Genomic DNA, 24,219 nt, shown 5'->3' on the forward strand with positions numbered 1-24,219 from the left:
AAATATTATTTAATATTAACATTGTGACACCATATTTGTCAATTTTATGAAAACCACACTTTTATATAAATCGTTAAAATGATAAATGTAGTATTATTGCGAAGTTTCAAATTTACATTTTTTTAAACAGAAGTTACCTATTACTATGTAATACCGATCCAGCAAATAAACACCTGTCTCTTTAGCACAATACAATTGTAAAGTTTAATAACCTGTTATTATGTTTAAAACCAGCTGTAATTTATTTTTACTAATATGAACCTTTTTTTTTATAATTCACCACATGAATGAAATCTGTGCAATGAATTGTTCAAAATGTAGAAAATAAAATCTTTGTGGTTTTATCATTTTGAAATGTCACAGGCAGGAGAAATAAAAATGTAAAAAACTGTCATGCTTTGAAAGTTACCTTTGAGAAAAGTGCTTACCTTTGAAAAATTCCAATACAATTTCAATACAATTGGGAAATTGCCCCATTGAAATGGGTTAAGAAACTTGAGGGTTTATATGCTAACACAATTCACTGATTGAACAATTGATGCATGCTTAACAGACAGTGGCTGCATTTCACCGAGAACTGCAATTATCTGACATTTGTGAAGTACACAACAGCCCGTGTGGATTTTGCTTTTTCCACCGGCCTACCATGGGCAGTCCACTCGTGCGCACTCTAGCTATAATCTCTTTTTTGTAAAAATATTGATTACAAATGCTTATCTGTTTTTTTCAAGTGATTGTACTTGCAAGTCTACAGATGAAACAAAAGAAATTGAATGCCCACTCCTACAGGTGGATAGAGTGGACAATGTAGAAATTTTGCCCACTCTGTGCCCACTCCCATGGCAAAATCCACCCGAGCTGTAGTGTATCCTCAAATTTCTAAACTTACAACAAACAGGAGCAAAATTTTATCTTTACATTTGATTCTGCAATATCATTATTATATTCATTAATACCTGCTACCACATTCAGCCATTTTTTCTTTCATAACTTCATAAGTTTGTAACATATAGTTTGATGTCAACAGCTCAAAATTTGATTGATTCCTGATAAGGGAGGACATTAAAAGTTCAATGTAGGATAAAAAACTGTATTCACAAAGCTGTTTCACTGATCCCCCCCCCCCCCCCCCCTCTTAATTTAATTTGGGGAAAAGTTGATTGACCTATATGGATATATGTGAAATCCATGTTGTTTAAACAAAACTTGTAGCAATTTTGACCTCCCTTAAACTATTTGATTTAAGTTTTTTATCTGTAACATTGATCTTTTGATGTTGTCCCTTATTAAGGATAGATTGTAAATAATAATACAGACCTTCATCTGTACAAAACTGTTAATTCTCCTCAAATACTTCTGGTTTAAATCGGAGGACATATATTCCTATCATTGTTTCAAAACAGAAGGGGGTGACCTTAAAGTAAACATATTCAAATGTGAGGACACATATTCCTATCATAGATTAAAATCAGGTGGAGATGTAAATGTAAAAAAAATCAAATAAAGGGGGGGGGGGGGGGGGGGGGGGTGTACAGTAGAATTATTCAAATGTGAGGACATTTTTATATTCCTATCATTGATTCATAATGGGGGAGGGGTAGATGGGTCAAGATGCGCATATTAAGTTTCTCCATAGGCGGTAATGGTAACGTTTTCTTCTGTTGCTAAGTCCATATTATTAACTTGGATATATGTATGATGGCTTGTTTCGAAGCTGAGACATTTTCACATATGCGGTTAAATTTTCGGGGTAGTATCTTTTTGTGCTGCAGCTCCTCGTGATAAAAAATCCCATTTTTAACACAATAAGTTCTTTGAAAATTTAATACTTTGAACACATTTAATAGCTCCATAGTTTTTACACATTCAATAGCTCCATAGTTTTAACGCATTTATTCTGTGTTTCCCAACTTTCTAAACTAACACACATGGTTAAGCTCAGTCACTTGTTTATCATAGAAATGTGTCAACACTATCACTACACAGAGATTTTTTGTTTACACATGACTTTTGAGTTCCTCATTTCAAGGCGACTAGGGATATTGTCCCAGATGTAAGAGTATATAATTCAAATGAGAGGACATGAATTGCTATCATTGATTGAAAACAGTGGGTGGGGGGGGGGAGATGTTAGAAAAAAATAATTCAAAAGTGAGGACACATTCCTATCATTGATTCTATCTAAGAGGGATTAATTCAATTATGAGGAAATATAATGCAATTATTGATTCAAATCAGGAGGGGGTGATGTAAGAGTAAAATAATTCTAATGGGAGGACATAACGCAGGGGCGGATCCAGTCATTTTAAAAAGGGGGGGGGGGGGGGGGGGGGTCCTAACCCAGGACAAAGGGGGGTTCCAATTACATGTCCCTATTCAAATGCATTGATCGTCTGGATCCGCGCCTGTAACGCTATTGTTGATTAATAGAGAAGAGGGTTGATGAAAGAGTATGTGAGGAAACATATATATTCCTATCATTGAGTCAAATCAAGGGAGGGGGTAAATGTAAGAGTAAATAATTCAAATGTGAGGACATTCCATTGATTCAAATCAGGGGGTGATGTAAGAGTAAATAATTCCAAGTACCAAACTGTCAATTCGCATCCAAATTCCTCAAGCAATTTATATGTACAGAATTTGAAGTTTTAAAGAAATATGACAAAAAATGAAAATGTGTCATATTCCTATCATTAAATCAAATCAGGGGGTGATGTAACAGTAAAAAAATCAAATGTGAGGACATATCTCTACCATTGATTAATAGTCAGGGGGATGATGTAAGAGAACAGTGACTTTAAGTATTTCAGATTTATGTAAACCTTATGTCTTATTATTGTTATGTAATTTACCTGTCAAAGCTGGTGTAAAATGAATGTACCAGATGGCTAACTTCATCTTAATAGATGATGTTGTAATAGTAATTTGTGAAGAAGTCAGGACTGTCTTCACAAAATGAAAACTCAGGATTAGATAAGTTTTGCAGATATGTAAGTTAGTTTATATGACTATGTATAAGTTACACCATAGATGGTTTTAGTTGATAGTGTTAGCTCAGATGGGTGTGTCTTGTTTTCATAAAGATATATTATTGTCAATTGCATTTAATTATAATGATAATTTTCAATGATTTAGGAGGTGGTCTTTCAGCGAATTCATCATATATACATATATGTATATTGAAAAGCATGATAAATGCAGGTTATTGAATTTCCTCTTGATAGATTTTAGTAGCCATAAAGTTGCTAGGCAAAACAAAAATATTACTTCTTCCTTTTGACAAACATACTGGGTGTATTTCTCGAGAACCTCTCTGTACAAAATTGTAGCACCTTTGTTTTAAGTATTGCAATGCTATTCCTTCATGAAGCAATGACACATTGACTTTTTGCACTCCATGATGATCCTGGCTTACAGTGATATAATGTTGGCTTTTTTCAAAACTACCTCTACCCTTTTTTATTGGTAAAATATGCGTCACTTTCATCAAATTGGGAAATTTAAAATAAACCATGAATTTGACTAAAACTTCAATTTACAGACCCATTTTCAAGAGTCAAACCCTGCTTTAAAATAAGATCCCATTTTATCAGTGATGATACATAAAATTGGTACCCCAAATGTGCACATATAGTCATTTTAGGCAAGAAAATTGTTTAAATGAGTGTTTTTCAGTTTGTATTCATGCACAATCACTTCTGAGCCTGCACTGTTTGGGAAAAAAGTTGTCTTTTTGGGAATAATTTTAAGCCATTTTTTTTCAAATTGGGATTCTTTTCCAGGGGAAAAAGCCTTTATTCTCCACTAATTTAATGCAAACAATATCACTGGCTTATGACAGCATAATATGTTCCTCTGATATCATTATTTGCTGCGTTGATATCATTATTTGTTGCAAGGCAAAGAATGAGTGCCAAAAGGAGCTCATGGAAACTTCTTATTCATTTTGAACATCTGAGTTCACCATTTTACAGAAAAATGCTTTTCTGCAACATATGGGTCACTGTGACCTAAATTACTTTCTTGAGTACTTTCTGTGTTATGGTACATAAGAAAGAATTAATTGATTTCAAAGGGGGATATTTTATAGGATAATTGAACTTAAGGATGTACTTTAGGTAAAACTAAAAAAAATAAGAATTTAAAATTAATACTATAAGTTGAACATGTATGAAGAAAGAGTATTAGTTAAGGATCAGAATTTAAGCTGAAGATATTGTTAGGTTATCATGGTTATGAAGCTCTTTTTGAGATATTTGAGTTTTAAAAAATGGCTGGAAAAGGCTGATTCGGATTACCATTGGTATTATTTGGGTCTCAAAAAAATCTAGAATCTGCTTAAATTTTGGTAATTGACCTTTTATGAGCTTTTCAAGTCTTATATGAAAAGAACAATGGGTTTTATGAGGCAAAATAGTTTACAGTAAGAAAAAAAACAAGGATTCATAACATCTGACTGACACAAATTGCTAAACCTCAACTTAGTACACCCTAAAGGAAATAGTGACTCAATTGTGTTTTTTGCTTTTCAGATACAGATCATGGAACAACAGCTAGCAGCCATCAACATGCAGCCAGATGAATTGGACGACAGAATTCATATCCTAGAAAAACAGTGTGTAGAAAAAGAGGAGAAAATCAGATCTTTACAGCTTTATCTAGAAGAACAGGTATTGTATATAAGCACCTGATTATTCCTTATTCTGAAGTCAAAATTTTGTAAGTTGTGAGTCAAGCTCAGAGGAGTCAAGGAATTATTTTGGTTCTAAAAGGTTAAATATAAACACCAAGGATTTGCAGATTGTCTTTTTCCTTTCCCTAAATTAAAGTTCAAGATCATTGCACTAATTTTTCTCAATATAAGTGTAATAATCATTTGTTTTTTTAGTACCAAATATTTCAGTACATTAGATGAGACTTTGTCAAAGTCCTGCAGCTCAAGTGCCTGTGATAAAGGAGCTATGACCATTTTCCCATCGACAAACATTGCATTTTTGGTGGAATAATACTTCAAGTCTTCTGCAGGCCAATGGTGCCGACTTTAAATCATTGAGCCTCTGTATGCCGCATTCGATTTTGTGAATAACAATTTCATAACAACTTCTGATTCCTGACACCGATATTTACACATGATTAAGCATCTGAATCATTTAATTTGTAAATTAGGATTGAAAAACAATCACTATCTTAAATATGTATCCTTTTATTTATGTAAATTATTAGATTTCATCTCATCAGTTTTTGCTCATCTACATGAAAATTGTTTGTTAACTTGTAACCGGATGTTTTTACTGTAGATATTTGTAGTACGCATGCGTGAATTTGGTATCGGGACAACTCGCCCTGTTTACATGTTCGCCTAGGTCTGTACGTCCTGAGTTCTTTCCCCCGTATAGTACGTTCACCCTGTGTTCATTCTCTTTACTCTTATCAAGGACGTTTTATAATACGTCCTTGCATTTATTAAAAAAATATTAATATTAAGGGTATCGTTAAAAAACTCTAAAACACGATTTAGTGAAAATCATCTGTTCCTTATTTTGTTCCCAAGTTAAGACAATCGTGTTCAGCCAATCAAATTCTGTGTTTCTCATGATCAATTAATAAGCCAATCAAAAACGTTTTCTCTTAAGATTATTCTAACATGCTAGATTTTGAACTTGTGTTGTTTTCATCTAGTTGTAAAAATTTGAATTTTCATCTGCAATCGTTCTTACATAGCTTTTATGATAAAAGCATGGCTGATTGACAAAATTCAATGATGCAGTACTACCATAAAGATAATAAATAGTTTTTTTTCACTAAATTATTGACATAATTCTTGTTGTAACATATTTTATTTTTGTATTCAATTATAAAATCATTTAAAGGACAATGTACTATTCTTTTTTCACAAAGACCAACAAACAGTGGGTTGTAATGTTCGTCCAATGAGGGTTACGCCTCATTTGGAGTGTTGTTCCCAACCTGTTTAAGGTCCATCTTTGGGTAACAAGACAAATCGGCACCCAGACAAATCGGCACCCAAGTCCGAAGACATTTCGGCATCCATTTTGGACATTTCGGTATCCGCACAAATCGGCACCAAGACAATCCGGCACCTCGTTTTTTTAAACAATTAAATTGTTGCATAGATATTATAATTTGTATATAAAATATGCATTACAAAAAGAATAATCAACATTTAATTAAGCTCTTAAAGATTATGTACGAATAAACATAATTTAATTAAATCATAATTGATTGTTAGATATGTTGTTGATAGTTGTTGTTTGAATAAACATTATTAAATTGAATCATAATTAAATCATAATTAATTGTAGTTATGCATCAATCAGTATGTTATGTTTAAATCTAACAATTCCTCAATAGAGATCAAAAGTGTATAGCTTGTGTTTGCAGCTTGTGTTCTCGTTTGATCCTTACATCTGTTAAGACAACACAATACTTGAAAACAATATTTTATTGTTTTAATATTAAAAGCCTTAAACATAACAGCGTGTGCAAGCCATAATGAGTAAATACCTAGAAAGGTATATAAAGGTCAACACTTCTGGGATGCTCTTTCTAACACAATGTCAGACGACAGTTGTATACAGTGCCAAAATGTTGTGCGCCCTAGACAAGAAGCTTTGCAATGTGATGGGTGTCAAAAGTGGCAACATAGAACATGCAACAGTGGTAAGTGGCTTTTAAATATTTTTTAATTATTATAGATTATCATAACTGAAATTCTCCTTGCATACTTTTCATTTCCATACTACTGTAGCCAATCTCTGATAGAGCTAAATGCATTTGTACTTAAGGGAGTAAAGGGAATCCTGCCAAAAAAATAGTAATATTAGAAATACCCTTATAAATGCAATTAAAACCCATTATCCATATTCTAACCTGCTTGACTCTAGCTTTAAACTTAAAAAAAACTGTTCTAGATCCCAATAGAAATATAAAACAATCGATGAAATAGAAAAAAATAAGGTCCACAATCATTATGGTCATTTATCTATATACATTGTATGTATAATATATTCTTATGATGTATTATTAATATTAACCGGACTTGTTTGTAACACCTTTTTCGAGTATTGTATGTGTTTTGTCACTTTTGTATATTGTGTTTGCAATTTACATGTATCCCTCAGTGTGTCACTTTTTGCATTAAACTGATAAAGTATAATATATTATATAGTTCCTGTGTATTGACAGTTATCTATTGCCACGAGCCAGAACGAGCTAATTAACATATAATAACTAATTGGATTAGTAGCCAGATAATTGAATTAACCTGATTGGGAATGTTTAACTGATTGGTAATTTTTAACTTTGAATATATTACATATAACGATATGAAATAAAGTACAATTTACAATATATATATATATAAAATATGTAGTTTGATTGACGAAGATTTTGTGTTTTAGGTGTTCCAAGAGATCAGTACAGACAGGCTGTAAAAGACCATGCTCAGCTAGAGTGGAAGTGTGTCACATGCACTGAGGTAAAACTTTTCTCATAAAAATTACAAATATATTTTTTTTTAACATTATATTTTTATCAACATAAACATCAACATAAACATCAACCAAACAATGTTAGATCTGTAACTTTGCTTTTGCATATAATTACTTAAGTATTAGTATTAATTTAATATTCAAATTTATTTGATTCCATATATAAAAATGAAGATGTGGTATTATTGCCAATGAGACATCTATCCACAAAAGACCAAAATGACACAAACATTAACAACTATAGGTAACCGTACGGCCTTCAACAATGAACAAAGCCCATACCGCATAGTCAGCTATAAAAGGCCCCGATAAGACAATGTAAAACAATTCAAACGAGAAAACTAGCGGCCTTATTTAGGTAAAAAATGGCTTGGTACAGGCACATACATAAATAATGTGTTAAATATATGATTATATAAATTTATGTTACGATATTCTGATTTTCAATTCATATTTATAATTAATTCATGTACAAGTATTCAATGATGTGTTTTATTGCAGATTATTGATGAAGACCCTTCGATAGTTATAGACCGTTCATTTGACATCCCTGAGCAAGTACAAGAAGATTCCATAGCAGATGAGTCTATAGGTGACATCCCAGAAGATGACCCAACAGTCCACTACCAAACCATTGAAGAAGGCAGCAACCGGGGCAAACGTAAACTGTGCGACTCAGACGGCTTCAACTACACAGTTAAGGTATATATTTATTTATATTATTAAATTATGAAACATCAGATAATTTTAACATAAAATTAAATGTGGAGGTGAGGTATGGTTACCAATGAGACACTATAGGCCAAATAGCATAACAACTTTGGGTCATTTTACGGCTTTCAACAATTAGCATATCCTATACTGCATAGTCGGCTATAAGAGATTAGCACCAAATCACACATTTATACAATATCAAAATTTTATACAATAGCAAATTAATATAAAATACTGCAAGTATAATTTTTATTGGATATATACACATTTATATATAGTCGGCTGTAAGAGAGTATCTGCTATTATTAACTTTTACAATTATAAAAAAGACCTATATATTTTTATTTTTGATTGCAGAAACAGAAGAATGACCACATCCTCTGGCGCTGCACCAAGCGTAACAAGACCATCAACTGCCCTGCTACTGTTATTCAAGATGGTGACAACTTCAAACCCGGTATGAAAGAGCATGTCCACCCAGCAGAACCAGGGTCTGTGATAGCTGTCATGATAAAGAAAGAGGTATGTTTGTTATCTATACATATTAATGAAATTGATTCCATCAAGAACGCTCAATAAGATTTGTAAGCGGACAGCTGTATAACTTTTTTTCAAAAGACCAAAACAACAGCTAGATGCCTTTTTTGTATTGTTCTTTTGTAATTGATTATGTTTTATTGCCTTAGTTGTTATCGTCTCTCTCACGCATGAAATTAGAATATACACGTTTATATATAAAATAATAGAAATTCTGAAAGTTAATTCAATGAATAAATTTAGTTGTTATCGTCTCTATATTGCCGATATTAATTATCTTTTTTTTTTTACAGATCAAAGCTAAAGCCAGAGATGCTGTGTTTGGACAGTCATCTAAGACCATTGTTACATCAGTGCTACGACAACATGCAGATATAGATGCTCCAGAGCCAAGCAGACCAAACCCATCTAGCCTTCAGCGGACGTGTAACAGGGTAACAGCTAGCTTGACACCAGATGACCCAAAAGATCTTGACTTTGAGGTATGAATTTTATGAACTTGTTAAAATATAACATAAGTATGACCAAAGGTAAATTGATATTATATATAAGATGTGGCATGATTGCCAATGAGACAGTTCTCCAAAAGAGACCAAAATGACACAGAAATTAACAATTATAGGTATCCGTACGGAGTTCAACATTTCTATTTATATAAAATAAAAAAGAAGTTAAAAAAAAAAGTAACACATAAAAAAAATGACCACTGAGTCAGACACCGAAAACAGTTATTGAGATTGTGTATATGTTAATGGGTCAGCAACATGGTATCGAATGTATATAGATATATATATAATATATATATGTGTGTGAGTGAGGTTAATAATATATTTATATTTTTATTTTTGCAGCTCGATCTAGATTACCTAGACCAGAAGGCTCCAGACTTCTACCAGAAAGATGTGGTCGTGGGTAATAACAGACATCTGATATTCTACACCGATCGCCAGCTCCAACTTTTGGCCAAGGCAAAGACGTGGTACATGGACGGTACCTTCCGTATCGTCAATGCACCATGGATGCAGATGTTTTCCATCCACGCCTTTGTCCGGTCTGGTGACAGCATGAAACAAGTGCCACTGGTATTTTGTTTCATGTCTGGCAAGAGTCAAGAAGATTACTATCAGGTATATTCATAGGTTGTTAATGATAATCATAATAATGAGTTACCAATTATTACTTTATTGATAAGTTTTCATCACTAAATGTAAAGGTTAGGATATACGTCAACGAACAAATGTTATTATAATGATAAAATTTGTGGTTACATTTATTTTTTAATGAATTTGATAGAAAAAGATAAAAAATACACAGAAAAAAAATATGTATTATACTAAAAAGAGAGAAAGATTAATTTTGACAGAAATATTCAAATGAACAATAGACAAAAGACAATATTTTTTAGCACAAACACATTTACAATGTAATGGTTATGTCATACAAACATAAATTATAATTTTTATTAATTATTTCAGGTTCTCAGGGCTATTGATCGTCGTCTTCCAGAACACCTGAAGCTACAAGGTATGGTGGTCGACTTTGAAGCAGGTCTGTGGCAAGCTCTCCGCCAAAGGTTTCCTGGCACACCAATCCAAGGCTGTGCTTTCCATTGGGCTCAAGCAGTCTTCAGGAAGATCCAGGAAAATGGTTTACAGGTATTGTTTCTGTAATTTAAATTAGATAAGATATTGTGATTTAATTAAAATCAAAGATTTTTATACAGATTCAATAACAGAAATTGGGATATACCTTCATGAAACAGTATCTGAACCAGACAAATCAGCAGATTAACTCAACCAAAAACAATAAAAAGTATCTAACATTTAAATGTTCCGAATATTTACTTATTGATAATTATTGTGCTGATGAATATACATGTTCATATATTAATTAATGTATAAAATAAAACTCATAATGGTAACGATTTTACGGTTCTGATCCTGCCTGGAATTAAACGTAAATGATTTTTTTTTAGTCAATACTTTTTTTGGACAAATCATGTACAAATTTGAAAAAAACATTCAGTTAAAAATATTCTTTTTACATTTTCAGTCCGCCTACAACAAGAAGGATGCAGTATACACATACTTGAGACAGGTGATGGCCTTACCGTTCCTCCCACCAGAGCATATCCCAGACACCTTCCGTCAGCTAGACGAGAAAGCCGACCATCCAGGTGTCCAGAAGGTAATGGACTACATCTACAAGACGTGGATACGCAACAGTGTGTTTGACATAGACTACTGGTGTGTTTTTATGTCCTCCATCCGTACCAACAATGATGTCGAGGGGTGGCATAACAGTGTCAACACCAGAGTATGCACCAGAGGACCAGTGCCTTTGTATTCCTTGGTTACCAAACTGTTTAAGGAAGCGTCCGATATTCCTTTACAGCTGAAGTTAGTGTCTGAAGGCAAGCTCCAAAGGTACCAGCGCAAACAGAGTAGACAGACCCAGGGCCGTCTTTTTGCTTTGTGGGACGAGTATTGCAACAACAGCATCTCCGCCTCTAGACTCCTTAAGGAGTGTGCCAGTGTTTACGGACCACCACCAAAGTGACTTTGAGTGTTAAGACTTATAGTGCTTGTATATATGTTATGTTATGATTTCAGTATTTAACCTTTGTGTTCATACCTATAGTATGCTTTTGACCTAGTTTATCATGTTTATTACAACCATGAACCATGCTTTTAGTGCTTCATTTTGTGCTGTGTATTATGTGTTGTATTGTTAAAAATGTTTTGTATGTCGGTTAAAAATATACTTTGCAGACTCTAAATACAGCTTATTTATTATTATTTATTATTATTTATTATTTATTACATTTATTACATGTATGCATAAACTGTTGAATATAATATATAATAGATATAATAAATAAATATTATTAATATTCTACATGTGTTTTATTGATTTTGGATACAATGGTAACAGAATTATGGATTACATTAAAACTAGTACATGCACATCCCAAGTACATGTGTGGTGAAATCTATAAAGTCAGAAAAAAGAATTCACACAAATAATACACCTATCAAAATGACTAAGCTGCAGTACAGTCCTGTGCACAAACAAATAACTAAAAGGAATATACCACTTAATAAGATACATATTCAAAGATTTGTCTGGGTGCCGAACAAATAACTAAAAGGGATAAACCACTTAATAAGATACATATTCAAAGAAACAATGTACAATATTGACAATAATGTTATAAATAGTGCAGGAGACAAATAAATAACACTAAAACATAATTTTTGGTTCACTATATATAGATCAAAGATAAATAATTTATAAGGTGCCGATTTGTCTATGTGAGGTGCCGATTTGTCTAAGTGCCGATTTGTCTGGGTGCCGATTTGTCTTTCACGGGTGCCGATTTGTCTTTGGTAGGTGCCGATTTGTCCGGGTACCGATTTGTCTGGGTGCCGAACTGTCTAGAATTCCCATCTTTGTGCATAACTAAAAATTGGAAATTTCAACAAGCATCTAATATTCGTACACAAGAAAATAAACCCTGGTCTGCTAGCTACATGTTCATCTATTCTACCGTTTCAATAACTAGAATCATGCAAACAGACTTAAAGAAAAAGGCATGTATAAAGTTCAGCATATAAATATGACACGTTTTCTAGACAATCCAGATTGTGCAAAATACTTCGCTAAAAATTGTAACCTTTAACATTGTTGTTGCGCACTAAAAACCCCCGTGTGGAACTTTCAAAAGTTGGCGGGTATGTAACAAGTCTTACTATTTTTATGCCCCATTTATGGGCATTATGTTTTCTGGTCTGTCTGTCCGTCCTGCTTCAGGTAAAAGTTTATGGTGGAGCAAGTTTTTGATGAAGTCGAAATCCAATCAACTTAAAACTTAGTACATATGTGTTCCTAATGATATGATCTTTCTAATTTTACTGCCAAATTAAAGATTTTACCTAATTTTCACAGTCCACTGAACATAGAAAATGATTGTACGGATGGGAAATCCATGTACTTATTACACATTCTTGTTTGAAGAAAAAAAAACGTCATAACGATAATGGAACAAAGCAGGCTGGGTTAGTGGGGCTGCTTTTATGGTAATTCAAGTTACCTTTTATTCACCTTCTTCCACCTAGGAGCTATCAGCTCTTTGATTATTTTAATATTAGAAATCTACTTAAAATATTTGAAATATTTGATATTTTATTATAAATATGTTATATTATATTGTGTATATTATATTGTTTATACTTTAGAAACTACAAAGACAACATGATGCTAAGATGGTGGAAGAAAAAGCTGGTAAAATAAAGGAATGGGTCACCTCTAAGTTACAACAGGTAAAAATACTGTCAAAATAAATGTATTGGTCAACTATTTAAATCAATGGCTAAACAAATAAGCTATGAATCAGTATGAAATTTAAAGCAATGCTAGATTTTAACAGATAAAAACACTCGCATAATAGAAAAATCTATCAAATATACACACTCTGGACTGATCATAACTGGTGTAAATTGAAAAACGAGTTGAATAAAGAAAGATTCGCCAAGGTGAAAACAGCTACAGATGACTTTTTGAACACAAAATTTCATCATTGACATCATGTAAATCTAAAATTATTTGTATTATTTATATAATTTTACAAAATAACATATCCCAGTAGGCAATCAAAACCCAGAAAGGTCAGCAGTTCCTGCTTCACAAGTGACACTTGCAAATCAAAAAGTCATAGGATTAAACCAAAGTTTATGAAGGGATTCTTAGTGTAGTTTCAAAATATTTAAGTTCCCTGTATCTGGTTCCATTTATTTTCCTGTTCCCTGAAAAGTTCTAATTCCCTGTATGTTCTTGTTTCCTGAAAGTTCTTGTTTCCTGTATGTCCTTGTTCTATGTATGTTCTTGTTTCCTGTATGTCCTTGTTCTCTGTATGTTCTTGTTCCCTGTATGTCCTTGTTCTCTGTATGTTCTTGTTCTCTGTATGTTCGTGTTCACTGTATGTTCTTGTTCACTGTATGTTCTTGTTCCCTGTATTAGTATTTTCCTGTTCCCTGAATATTTTTGTTCCCTGTCTGATCTTGTTCCCTGTATGTCCTGGTTCTCTGTATGTCCTTGTTCTCTGTATATTCTTGTTCCCTGTACGTTCTTGTTCCCTGTATTTTCTTGGTCCCTGTATGTTCCTGTTCCCTGAATAATTTTGTTCCCTGTATGTCCTGGTTCTCTGTATGTTCTTGTTCCTTTATGTTCTGATACCTGCATGTTCTTGTTCTCTGTCTGTTCTTGTTTCTTTGTATGCTTTTGTTCTCTGAATATTGCTATTTTGTGGCAACCAACAGATTTGTTCACTTCAAAAGCCGATTTTTATGACAAGATTTTGTTTTGCTTTATATTTACAGATTACATACATTGGTACTGTAGTTTAATTTATAATTCTTTCTTTGTCTCTTAGCTGGAATGTCTGATGTATCAATGTATATATACTTTGTAATTCAGCAGTTGAAGTATGCAATCTTTTGCTTGTATCTTCTATAGTTTCAGTGTTAGATGTAAGGCATTGCACCTCTACATTTTCATAGTCAAAATGTTATGTGAAATAAATGACATTTGTTGAAGTATATAATCTTTTTGTGGCCTCTTAATATACAGCTACAGTGTTTTATATATATAGCATTACACCTCTACGTTCTCACTCAAAATCAAGTTGTTATATAAAATAAATGACAGTTTCTTAAAGTATAAAGTCTTTTGGTTGCCTCTTATGTAGATGCAGTGTTTGATGAAAGGCATTACACCTTTCTTACGTTCTTAAGATCATAATATTATATAAAATAAGTGACATTTGTTGAAGTATAAAGTCTTTTGGTGGCCTCTCATGTAGATGCAGTGTTTGATGAAAGGCATAACACCTTTACCTTCTTAAAATCACAATATTATATAAAATAGATGACAATTATTGTAGTACATGCTACCCTTTCTCGACAGAATGCATTTGAGAGACTAAATAATTCATACTGATATTATGCAATAGAGATGTCATCAAATTAAATATAGTTATCTGATTTGTTTGTCTTTGTTCTTAAGTCAAAAAATAAAATGGATTTAAAGCTTAAATGGAAATGCAGTACTTTAAATGTCAAACACGTATTTGTAACATCTTTGACATTATTTTAACTGGATTAATCGTAATATTGATAAAAGCATCTCAAAAATATCAATCATGACAGACGACAGGAAGTAGAAATAAATTTTGGAATTTTGAACTGCAAATGATAAAAATCTGACACAAATTAATTTAGATTTGATTTCAACATTTTGATAAGTTTGGGATTTTCCAGTATTGTCAATATGGACCATCTGGTGCAGTAAAATTGGTACCTCTAATGCTATTATGTAATATGACAGAAAGATCTCACATATCTTTGTTATACCCTATAGCTAACTAATACAACTGTTAATAATTTTTATACCCCACCTACGATAGTAGAGGGGCATTTTGTTTTCTGGTCTGTGCGTCCATTCGTTTGTTCGTCCGTCTGTCTGTCCTTCCGTTCGTTCGTCCCGCTTCAGGTTAAAGTTTTTTTCTTGTCACTTTTTTTCTATTATGAAATCTTCCTTTGCATATTTAAACATTCCTGTGAAAATTGAATTGAAATCGCTATATATTAATAAACTAAATCACTTTTGCTGAAATATTTTGTGGTATAATTTGCCTGAGTTCTATTAAAAAAATGTCATAAAAATTACAAGGCTCATAATAGGGTCTTTAGACCTCTGTTTTGTTTTGTCAGAGCCCTTTTCGTTTCAATTTCACCATGTGGTAATGTTGTTCCTGCTGGATAGCCTTGTTTTCTCATCAAGGCATCTTCTTATTTGAACAAGGTTAATTGCAAAATATTATTGGTTCAGAAAAAACAGAAATCTTTTTAAGGATGCAATCATTTTATTTATTCATAGTTGTTCAGTATCAGCAAAATCAGAAATAGAATAATGTTAAAACTGAGTTCAAGGGTCACATGTGAACAGATCTTAAAAAATATTTTTGCAGATTTCAAATTGTGTTTTAATAGATATAAGAAGATGTGGTATGAGTGCCAATGAGACGACTCTCCATCCAAGTCACAATTTGTAAAAGTAAACCATTAAAGGTCAAAGTATGGTCTTCAACACGGAGCCTTGTCTCACACCTAACAGCAAATTATAAAGTGCCCAAAAAATGATTAGTCAGTGTAAAACCATTCAAACAGTAAAACCAACGGTCTAGTCTACATATAAAATACAAGAAACAAGATTCACTTAACTCCTATTGACAATTTGTATTTTCAGATAGAAACAAAAAATCAAGAATTACAACAAGAAAATGAATCTCTTCAAGATCAAGTAGAAATTTTACGTGAACGACTCCAAGCTTTGCCAGCTTTTGCTGCTAAAGAAATTTACCGATTAAGTCAACAGGTAATTTGTCTCCAAAGATTTGATGAGAATTATTAAATCTGAAGTTAAAGGTAAAGAATTTTAACTGTTAAATTTCTGAAGATTTTTGGTTATAAAGTCGATAGTAATGCATGTCAGCCAAACTTGTAGCTAAGACAAATTTTTATGCTCCAGTTGTCAGGTTAAATTTTCAGTATTATTTTCAAGTATAATAACTCAAATTCTGAAATAAATTTCTATCAATGGTAAGTTAAGATGTAGTTTAAATACTGTTTTTGGCGGAAGAAGACTTCAAGTCTTCTGAAGACCTATGATGCAGACTTTAAAATCATTGAACCTCTGTATGCCGCATCCGTTTCTGTGCATTACAATTTCATAACAACTTCCAATTCTTGACACGGATTTTTACACATGATTAAGCATCTGAATCATTTAATTTGTAAATTAGGATATTTCACTATCGTAAATATGTACCCTTTTATTTATGTAAATTATTAGATTTCATCTCGTCGTTTGTTTACTTGTAACCAGATGTTTTTAATGTAGATATTTGTAGTACGCATGCGTGAATTTGGTATCGGGTCGACTCGCCCTGTTTACATGTTCACCCTTGGTCTATTCGTCCTGAGTTCTTTCGACCATATAGTACGTTCGCCCTGTGTTCATTCTCTTCACTCTTATCAAGGACGTTTTATAATACGTTCTTGCATTTATTAAAAAATATTAATATTAAGGGTATCGTTAAAAAAAACCTCTAAAACACAATTTAGTGAAAATCATCTGTTCCTTATTTTGTTCCCAAGGTAAAACAATTGTGTTTAGCCACTCAAATTCTGTGTTTCTCATGATCAAATTAATAAGCCAATCAAAAACGTTTTCTCTGAAGATTATTCTAGCATGCTAGATTTTGAACTTGGTTGTTTTCATCTAGTTGTAAATTGTGAACATGGCACTGCCGCAGGTGAATTTTCATCTGCAAAGAGGGTTCTTACACAGCCTAAGGATAAAAAGCATGGCTGATTGACAAAATTCAATGATGCAGTACTACCATAAAGATAATACTGAATAGTAGTTTTTTCACTAATTTATTGACATAATACGTTATTTTTGTATTCAATTAAATCATTTAAAGCACAATCTACTATTCTTTTTTCACAAAGACCAACAAACAGGTTGATATAAATTATTAAAGAATTGCTCCAATTATGATAATATTATGTAATAACAGATGAAAATTCATAAAAAAACCTACATAATTATGCAGAAATTTTTATATCATTTTGAGTAGATTACTATTAGGCACTTGAATGGTGCATTTGTTTTCCCATAAAACATCTTCTCCAAAGTAATTTATACTTTATGTTAAGATCAATAATATTTTAATTTTATGATGCCATTTATATAATTGAGGTGGAAAGCAGCTAACATTTATTTATTTAATTCTAAGCTGATTGCACTTATATTTGATTTGGTTTTAATTAATGATTTGTTTTTTTGGCAAAATTGACTGTACTATAAATATTTCAAATTTACAAACCACAAAAATATAAGAAAATTCCATTGTTAATTGTTTGAATTCATTGCAATCCAATGATAATGGAAATAGATACAGTTGGTTTTCCCTTTTGAATTGAGAAAAGAAAAATCATGGTTGGGGCTTTTAAAGCTTACTGTGCTAAACTAACTGTGCTCACTGTTGAAGTCTACAAGGTGACCTGTAGTTGTTTAAATCTTCATCCTTTGTTGTCAAGTAATTAGTTGTCTTATTGACTATTATATCCCATTTCTAACTTTTATATAGTATATTCTGTTTATTTTTTTTTAGAGTTCTGTATCTAGAGCTTCATCTTATATAGAGGAGGAAGAATCATCATATTGTGCTGATTCACGACCTAATTCTGTCTTCACTGACATCTCTCATCTAGTAGAAAATGCAATATCTAGGTCAAGTTCTCGACCTCAATCTGAAACATTTAGCCCTATTGACCTTACAGACACTAAATGTCGACCTGTATCAGAAGGTGGCTGGTCTGAAGCTAGATCTGAAGTTATTCAACTACGACCTTTGTCTCGGACCCGACCTTCTTCAGATTATGCTGAATCAAGGTCAAGGTCAGATGTCAGTTCAAGTTCTCAGGACATGTCAGAAGATTCAATTCCACCAGCTATCCCCAAACGTCCTTCCCCTTCAGTATTACAAGCCATTGAACAGGAATTGGAGGATAAACGAGAAAACAGTATCAGCCCTCCGTCAGATACGAAAAGCTCGGCCAGTATGAAAAGTGACAAAGATACAGCATTAGACAGCAACAGTGATGATAGTATGCCTGATATAGAAACAATTCCACTTTATCATGAAGTGGATCAGAATCACGAAAGTACATACGAACTGAAAAAATGTCTACCTCCTCAAGTTGTGATTGGACGTAAAGTGTTTAGCGGTGAAAATAGACTTCTTGATTCTCTTGTTAGTTCTAGTAATGATGATGATGATAAAATTGACGGGAAAAATAATAACAGTTTTTTGTTAAATAATGGAGATGATAACGACTATGTTGATGAGGAGGATATTATCATTGAAGATATAATTATCAAAACTGATTCTCCTGTTGTGACCTTGACCCCTATGTCATCAAGGACACCAATTTCACCTTTCTTTCCAAGCACACCTTCAGAATCTCCAAGTAGTGTATATAATCATAGTTCAAATAATGTGTCTGCCATTGCAACATTACCTCGTGTGAAAAAGCGACATGACAAATCTTCTCCATTACAATTGATGTATAGTGCTGGAGGGGTTCCAGAGGGGATAGTATCGCATGACAAACCACCTCCTGTCTTGGAGCCTCATATTGTCACTGGGAAAACATCTTCATTTTGGGTATGATTATTTTGAAATTTGTGTGAAGTCTTTTAAATTTTCCTTGCGGTGCAAATGTTATAAATTCAACATTTTTGCATATCTAAATTCTGTTTATAGTTATTTTCAAAGCAAGTCATGATGCAAGAAATAGCAGGTGCTTTCAATAGGTCAAGCACATATAGGAACATAAAAAAGTTTATAATCCAATTTTTACCATTAAACCATGGGTGGAAATGACGAAACAACATGAGTTGAAGTGTAATTTTATGAAACAAAATTAATTAAAGGATTGCAAAAAAATAATTTCATAACATATGTGGAGTTTGAGTGGAAGGGATAAGAATTATAAAAAAAAAAATGTTTTAAAACATCACTAATAAAAGTATGTATAAAAGACATGCAAAATGAAAAGCATAAGATAAACCATTATACAATATTAGGATATAAATCACAGAAGTTGCTACATATCAAATTCACAAGTCAACAGTTTTTGACACATGTTTCAAAGAACATTTTGTAAATAGAATAAAGGTGTTTCATGATGATCACAAATCAAAAACACATGTATAAGTATTTTAGGGTTAACAGTTGATATAATTTTGACAAATATGATCCTTTGAAGTGTTACTTGATGGAGTATACTAATTACATTATAATGTATAGAGTCTTTTAAAATTGAAAGGTGTTATTAATATTTCAGTAAGTTATAATATAAATCTTCTGATCTTAGATTAGATTCTCTTTACAGTAGACTATTGTGATTTCTGCACTCTTCATTTTGTCTCCACCCTTCTTAAAGACTTTCATGTAATGCCAAAGACATGATATAACATATTACAATCTTTTACAATGAATCACTGTCAGAAATCATGATTCAACTTCAAAAACCATCAAACTAAATTTTGGATAAGAAAAAATTTGCTTTGCCTTTAAATTATATAAGCCTTGACCTTGACAAAGAAATGTACATGAATCCTGCTACTCATCTAGTTCACTATTTTTTTTATATTTGTTGAATTACTTTAATATCAACTTTGATTTTTTTTATATTCATTGGGAAAGGAAATAAAACAAAAATAAAAGCCTTTTGTTTTGTCCTTGACCTTGAAAAAATATGTTATACAGAATATATAAAGATATTGATCTTGACCTTAATTTAATGGTTCAAGGGACAACATTAAATTTATTTGATTAGGTAAATTAACTAATGACAGTTTTACAGGAATGATCTACATGATATAGATTTGGTGAAAAAAAGGGATTATAAATGAACCTCATTTTCAGGGTTCAGTGAGCAATATCAAGTTTTGATTATGCATTAAGTAAGACCTTGACCTCTAAGACTTTCAAAATATAATTCAGTATGATCAGTTGAGTGGAATGTTGGGGACATTTCAACATATTATCTTTTATCTATAAAATTTATAAATTTTAAAGTGAAATGATTTAAAATCTTCTTGTGCAAAACTAAAAAAAGACATCTAATCAACACCTGATATATATATATATATATATCTATTTCAGGATAGCAGAACTTATGCCATACCTAAGAAAGTTAAAGACACTAGTCAACAACATACCTGTAAGTTTATATGTTTTCAGGTTTTGCTGCCCATGTTAGTCAGGCCCGTAGCCAGGAATTTCAAAGGGGCTTATATGTTTTCAAGGGGGCTTTTTACAAACCCCCCAAACCCCCTAGCTACGGGTATGTTAGTAGCCACAGATGAAAATTACAAAATTTAACAAATATGTCATGGTTAAATTGTCTTCCTTTAAAAAGGTATTTTACTCAACAAAACCTACTTCAATTTGAATACAATTGATCTCATATGGAAAAAATATTTGGTGTTTAATAAACTACCCTAGTGAATTTTTGTTGTTTTATAATAGCATATTACATATATTTTTTTATCATCAATTTAATCAAGCAAATCACAATATCCTTTTAGTTTTAGTTACCTTTTTAATGTTTTTCTATTCAGCCACATCTAAGCCATCCTTACCACAAACAGTAATTGGTAAACTGTATAAAGAGTTTGATGTTCCTGTTTATGCAACTCTAAAAGGGGTAGGTACTTTTTGTCAAGCCTGCAACTTTTGTTGCAGAAAGCTCAACATAGGGATAGTGATCCGGCGGTGTCCGTGATGGCGTTAGCTAACTTCTTAAAAGCTTCATATTTTAGAAGGTGGAAGACCTGGATGTTTCATACTTTGTATATGGATGCCTCATGTTACGAAGTTTCATCAGTCACATGTCCAATGTCCTTGACCTCATTTTCATGGTTCAGTGACTACTTGAAAAAAAAGTTAAGATCTTTTGTACTAATGTTAAATTCTCTCTTATTATAAGTAATAGGATAACTATATTTGGTATGTGCCTTCCTTGCAAAGTCCTCATGCCTGTCAGACAGATTTCACTTGACCTCGACCTCATTTCATGGATCAGTGAACAAGGTTAAGTTTTGGTGGTCAAGTCCATATCTGAGATACTATAAGCAATAGGTCTAGTATATTTGGTGTATGGAAGGACTGTAAGGTGTACATGTCCAACTGGCAAGTGTCATCTAACCTTGACCTCATTTTCATGGTTCAGTGGTTATGGTTAAGTTTTTGTGTTTTGGTCTGTTTTTCTTATACTGTATGCAATAGGTCTACTATATTTGGTGTATGGAATGATTGTAAGGTGTACATGTCTAGCTGGCAGGTGTCGTCTGACCTTGACATCATTTTCATGGTTCAGTGGTCAAAGTTATTTTTTTGAGTTTTGGTCTTTTTTTCTAATACCATATATACAGTAGGTCAATTATATTTGGTGTATGGAAATATTTTATCATCTATTATCACTGTACAGCGTTGACACGGCTTTTAATGGTGAAAGTTCCTCCGTGGTTCAATTTTCATCCATGGAGATCCCTGCTATATGTCAGTCGCATAGGTTTTATTTGACCTTGACCTCAATGTCACGGTTTATTGCTTAGCGGTAAGTATTTGTGTTTTGGTCTGTTTTTCTTAGACAATAAGCCGTAGGTCAACTATATTTGTTGTATGGAAAAATTGTTAACTGTACATGCCTCATGATGCCTGCCTGGCATGGTTTATCTGACCTTGACCTCATTTTCATGGTTCAAAGGTCAATGTTCAGTTTTCTTGGTTAATGTAAAGTTTATGTGACAGTTGTAATAAAGCTTTATATTTTGGACTATCAACATAATATCAATGATAAGTAAAGGAGGCGAGATATTTCAGTGTGTGCACTTTTGTTGAATATATTTAACAAAATAAAAATAAAAAAACTAAGCACCTGTAAATGACAAGTTTCACCACTGGACAGATGTGTGGTTTTCAATACTTATACAAGACTTTATACATTTAGAATTGTGTAGCATGGATCCTGAAGATATAGAGTTTTGGGGTAAAATAAATCTCAAAATATTTCAATTTATGTGTGCTTCTTTTACTGTTAAGCGAAAATGGTGCTCGGAGTCTGAAAAATGTGCTGCTACCTTGTTTAAAACCATCACATTAGGATTAACTTTTCCTAGACACCAGACCAAATATAAAGCCTTGAAAAAATTATGAAAATATGAAGGGAAGTACAGGGAAAAAATTATGAGAATAAAATAAATTTTGCCCGAATAATTTTAAAAGTGATGATTGCAGCCATTGTATTTTCATTTTCATAGTAATATATGTTTTACCACTGCTGCATTAGTTAATTCAGTTATCCAAAATTCTACTTCATGAAAAACTTATTTTTGTTATTCAATTGCTTATCAAAATTACTTTATTGAAAGAAAATAGATAAAAATTGATACTCAGCTGAAGATATATGCTTTAATCTGAATGTGTGTGCATTATTATTGTAGAAGGCAGCACAGATCAGGAGTACACCTTTCACTGAAGATTCCTCTACAGATTCTTCAGACGAAGATTGTTCACTAATTGTAACTCAGGCAGAACCTTCTAAAACAAATAAAGTGCAACAGAGCAGCTCAGGGGCCATCAAAAGGGGTAAGTTTACTTGGAGGAAGACTGTTCACTTATTGTAACTCAGGCAGAACCTTCTAAAACAAATAAAGTGCAACAGAGCAGCTCAGGGGCCATCAAAAGGGGTATGTTGAGAAGAGATTTGTTATTATTTATTTCTTTACAGCCCATAGAAAAATATTTGATGAAGGATGAAAGATCTTTATATGATTAAAGCAGAATTTAAGTTAAAAGTATTTTTAATGGAAAATGATGATTCATTGAAACGATTGTGCACTTTGAACTTTTATTGATGTCTTCCAACTAAATAAGTTTGGTGAGTATGTTGATCCAATCTATCCTATTGAACTTTGAACTTTTAAGCCATTGTGACATCACTGAAAGCCACTTATAACAACATTTTATTATGAACCTATTTGTCATTCCCTCATTCCTTCATTCTGTTATTGGTCATTTTGTCATTCTTCAATTTGGTGAAAATAACAGTTATGCAGACTTTCATTCTCAAATTTCCACTCCTAAAAAAGGCTTTTAGCTTTTTTGCAAACTTGGCTATTTTTTTCGTCTACACATCTACATTATTTTGTGATTCAAATATTTCATGTTGCTAAGAATTTTGATTATGTGTACTCGTTGTATTATTTTAGCATTTTATTCTGTTTTCCAGGTGTATCAAGTTATTCAGCATCATCTGAAGTATCATGTGACTATGTTGATCCACCAGAGGAGAACTCAGGGAAAAGTGATTCTGATACATCTGAACCTGAACAGAAACTACTCAAGTACGCTGCAGATAACTGTAAACATGTAAGTCACAAATACTCAAGTCACCAGGATATCTAGCATTAATCTCTGTTTAGACATTTAGCTTGCAGTCAATCAATTAATGTTAAGTATCATTTCAGACAATTTCACATATTGTTGTTTTTATCATTCTGAACATTGACTGAACAAAACAACAAGGGAATTGTCTAAATCATTCTGTATTAACTAAATATTGATTTATTGTTACCTGCTTAGCTTTGCTGATTAAAAGGTTTCATGTACTTTTAAGGGTAATTTTCCTAAAACAAAAGTTTATTAAAAAAATAACAGAGAATTCATATTAGGTTGTTTGATATAAGATTTTTGTGGGTGTAGGTGAACCAAAATTTTAGATGTTTAATGAAGTACAAACTATATAAAGGTTAATAC

General features: G+C 32.3%; 2 protein-coding genes across 2 annotated transcripts in view; both read left to right on the forward strand.

The window, feature by feature from the left end:
* Positions 1 to 24,219, forward strand: part of LOC139515825 (pleckstrin homology domain-containing family H member 2-like) — a 72,794-nt gene that overhangs the window by 27,723 nt on the left and 20,852 nt on the right. The window contains exons 5-13 of the mRNA XM_071305537.1: positions 4,533 to 4,670; positions 13,001 to 13,084; positions 16,068 to 16,196; positions 18,001 to 19,056; positions 20,563 to 20,620; positions 21,021 to 21,106; positions 22,905 to 22,982; positions 23,066 to 23,150; positions 23,693 to 23,832. Coding sequence (XP_071161638.1) covers positions 4,533 to 4,670; positions 13,001 to 13,084; positions 16,068 to 16,196; positions 18,001 to 19,056; positions 20,563 to 20,620; positions 21,021 to 21,106; positions 22,905 to 22,982; positions 23,066 to 23,150; positions 23,693 to 23,832 — 1,854 coding nt within the window. The remainder of the gene's footprint in view (positions 1 to 4,532; positions 4,671 to 13,000; positions 13,085 to 16,067; positions 16,197 to 18,000; positions 19,057 to 20,562; positions 20,621 to 21,020; positions 21,107 to 22,904; positions 22,983 to 23,065; positions 23,151 to 23,692; positions 23,833 to 24,219) is intronic.
* On the forward strand, positions 5,986 to 11,541 carry LOC139515824 (uncharacterized). Its single transcript, XM_071305536.1, has 8 exons — positions 5,986 to 6,681; positions 7,422 to 7,498; positions 8,013 to 8,213; positions 8,583 to 8,747; positions 9,056 to 9,244; positions 9,614 to 9,889; positions 10,238 to 10,417; positions 10,815 to 11,541. Exons 1-8 carry the CDS (start codon positions 6,576 to 6,578, stop codon positions 11,319 to 11,321), a joined length of 1,701 nt encoding a protein of 566 aa, XP_071161637.1. The 5' UTR covers positions 5,986 to 6,575; the 3' UTR covers positions 11,322 to 11,541.

The sequence above is a fragment of the Mytilus edulis genome, chromosome 3 (assembly GCF_963676685.1).
Source record: "Mytilus edulis chromosome 3, xbMytEdul2.2, whole genome shotgun sequence".
Lineage (NCBI taxonomy): Eukaryota > Metazoa > Mollusca > Bivalvia > Mytilida > Mytilidae > Mytilus > Mytilus edulis.

Bases quoted from the DNA above. Each gene is read 5' to 3' on its own strand.
- LOC139515824 (XM_071305536.1), top strand. From the start codon at position 6,576: ATGTCAGACGACAGTTGTATACAGTGCCAAAATGTTGTGCGCCCTAGA. The intron at 6,682-7,421 runs GTAAGTGGCTTT...TTTGTGTTTTAG, and splicing joins ACATAGAACATGCAACAGTG to GTGTTCCAAGAGATCAGTAC. The intron at 9,890-10,237 runs GTATATTCATAG...TAATTATTTCAG, and splicing joins GTCAAGAAGATTACTATCAG to GTTCTCAGGGCTATTGATCG.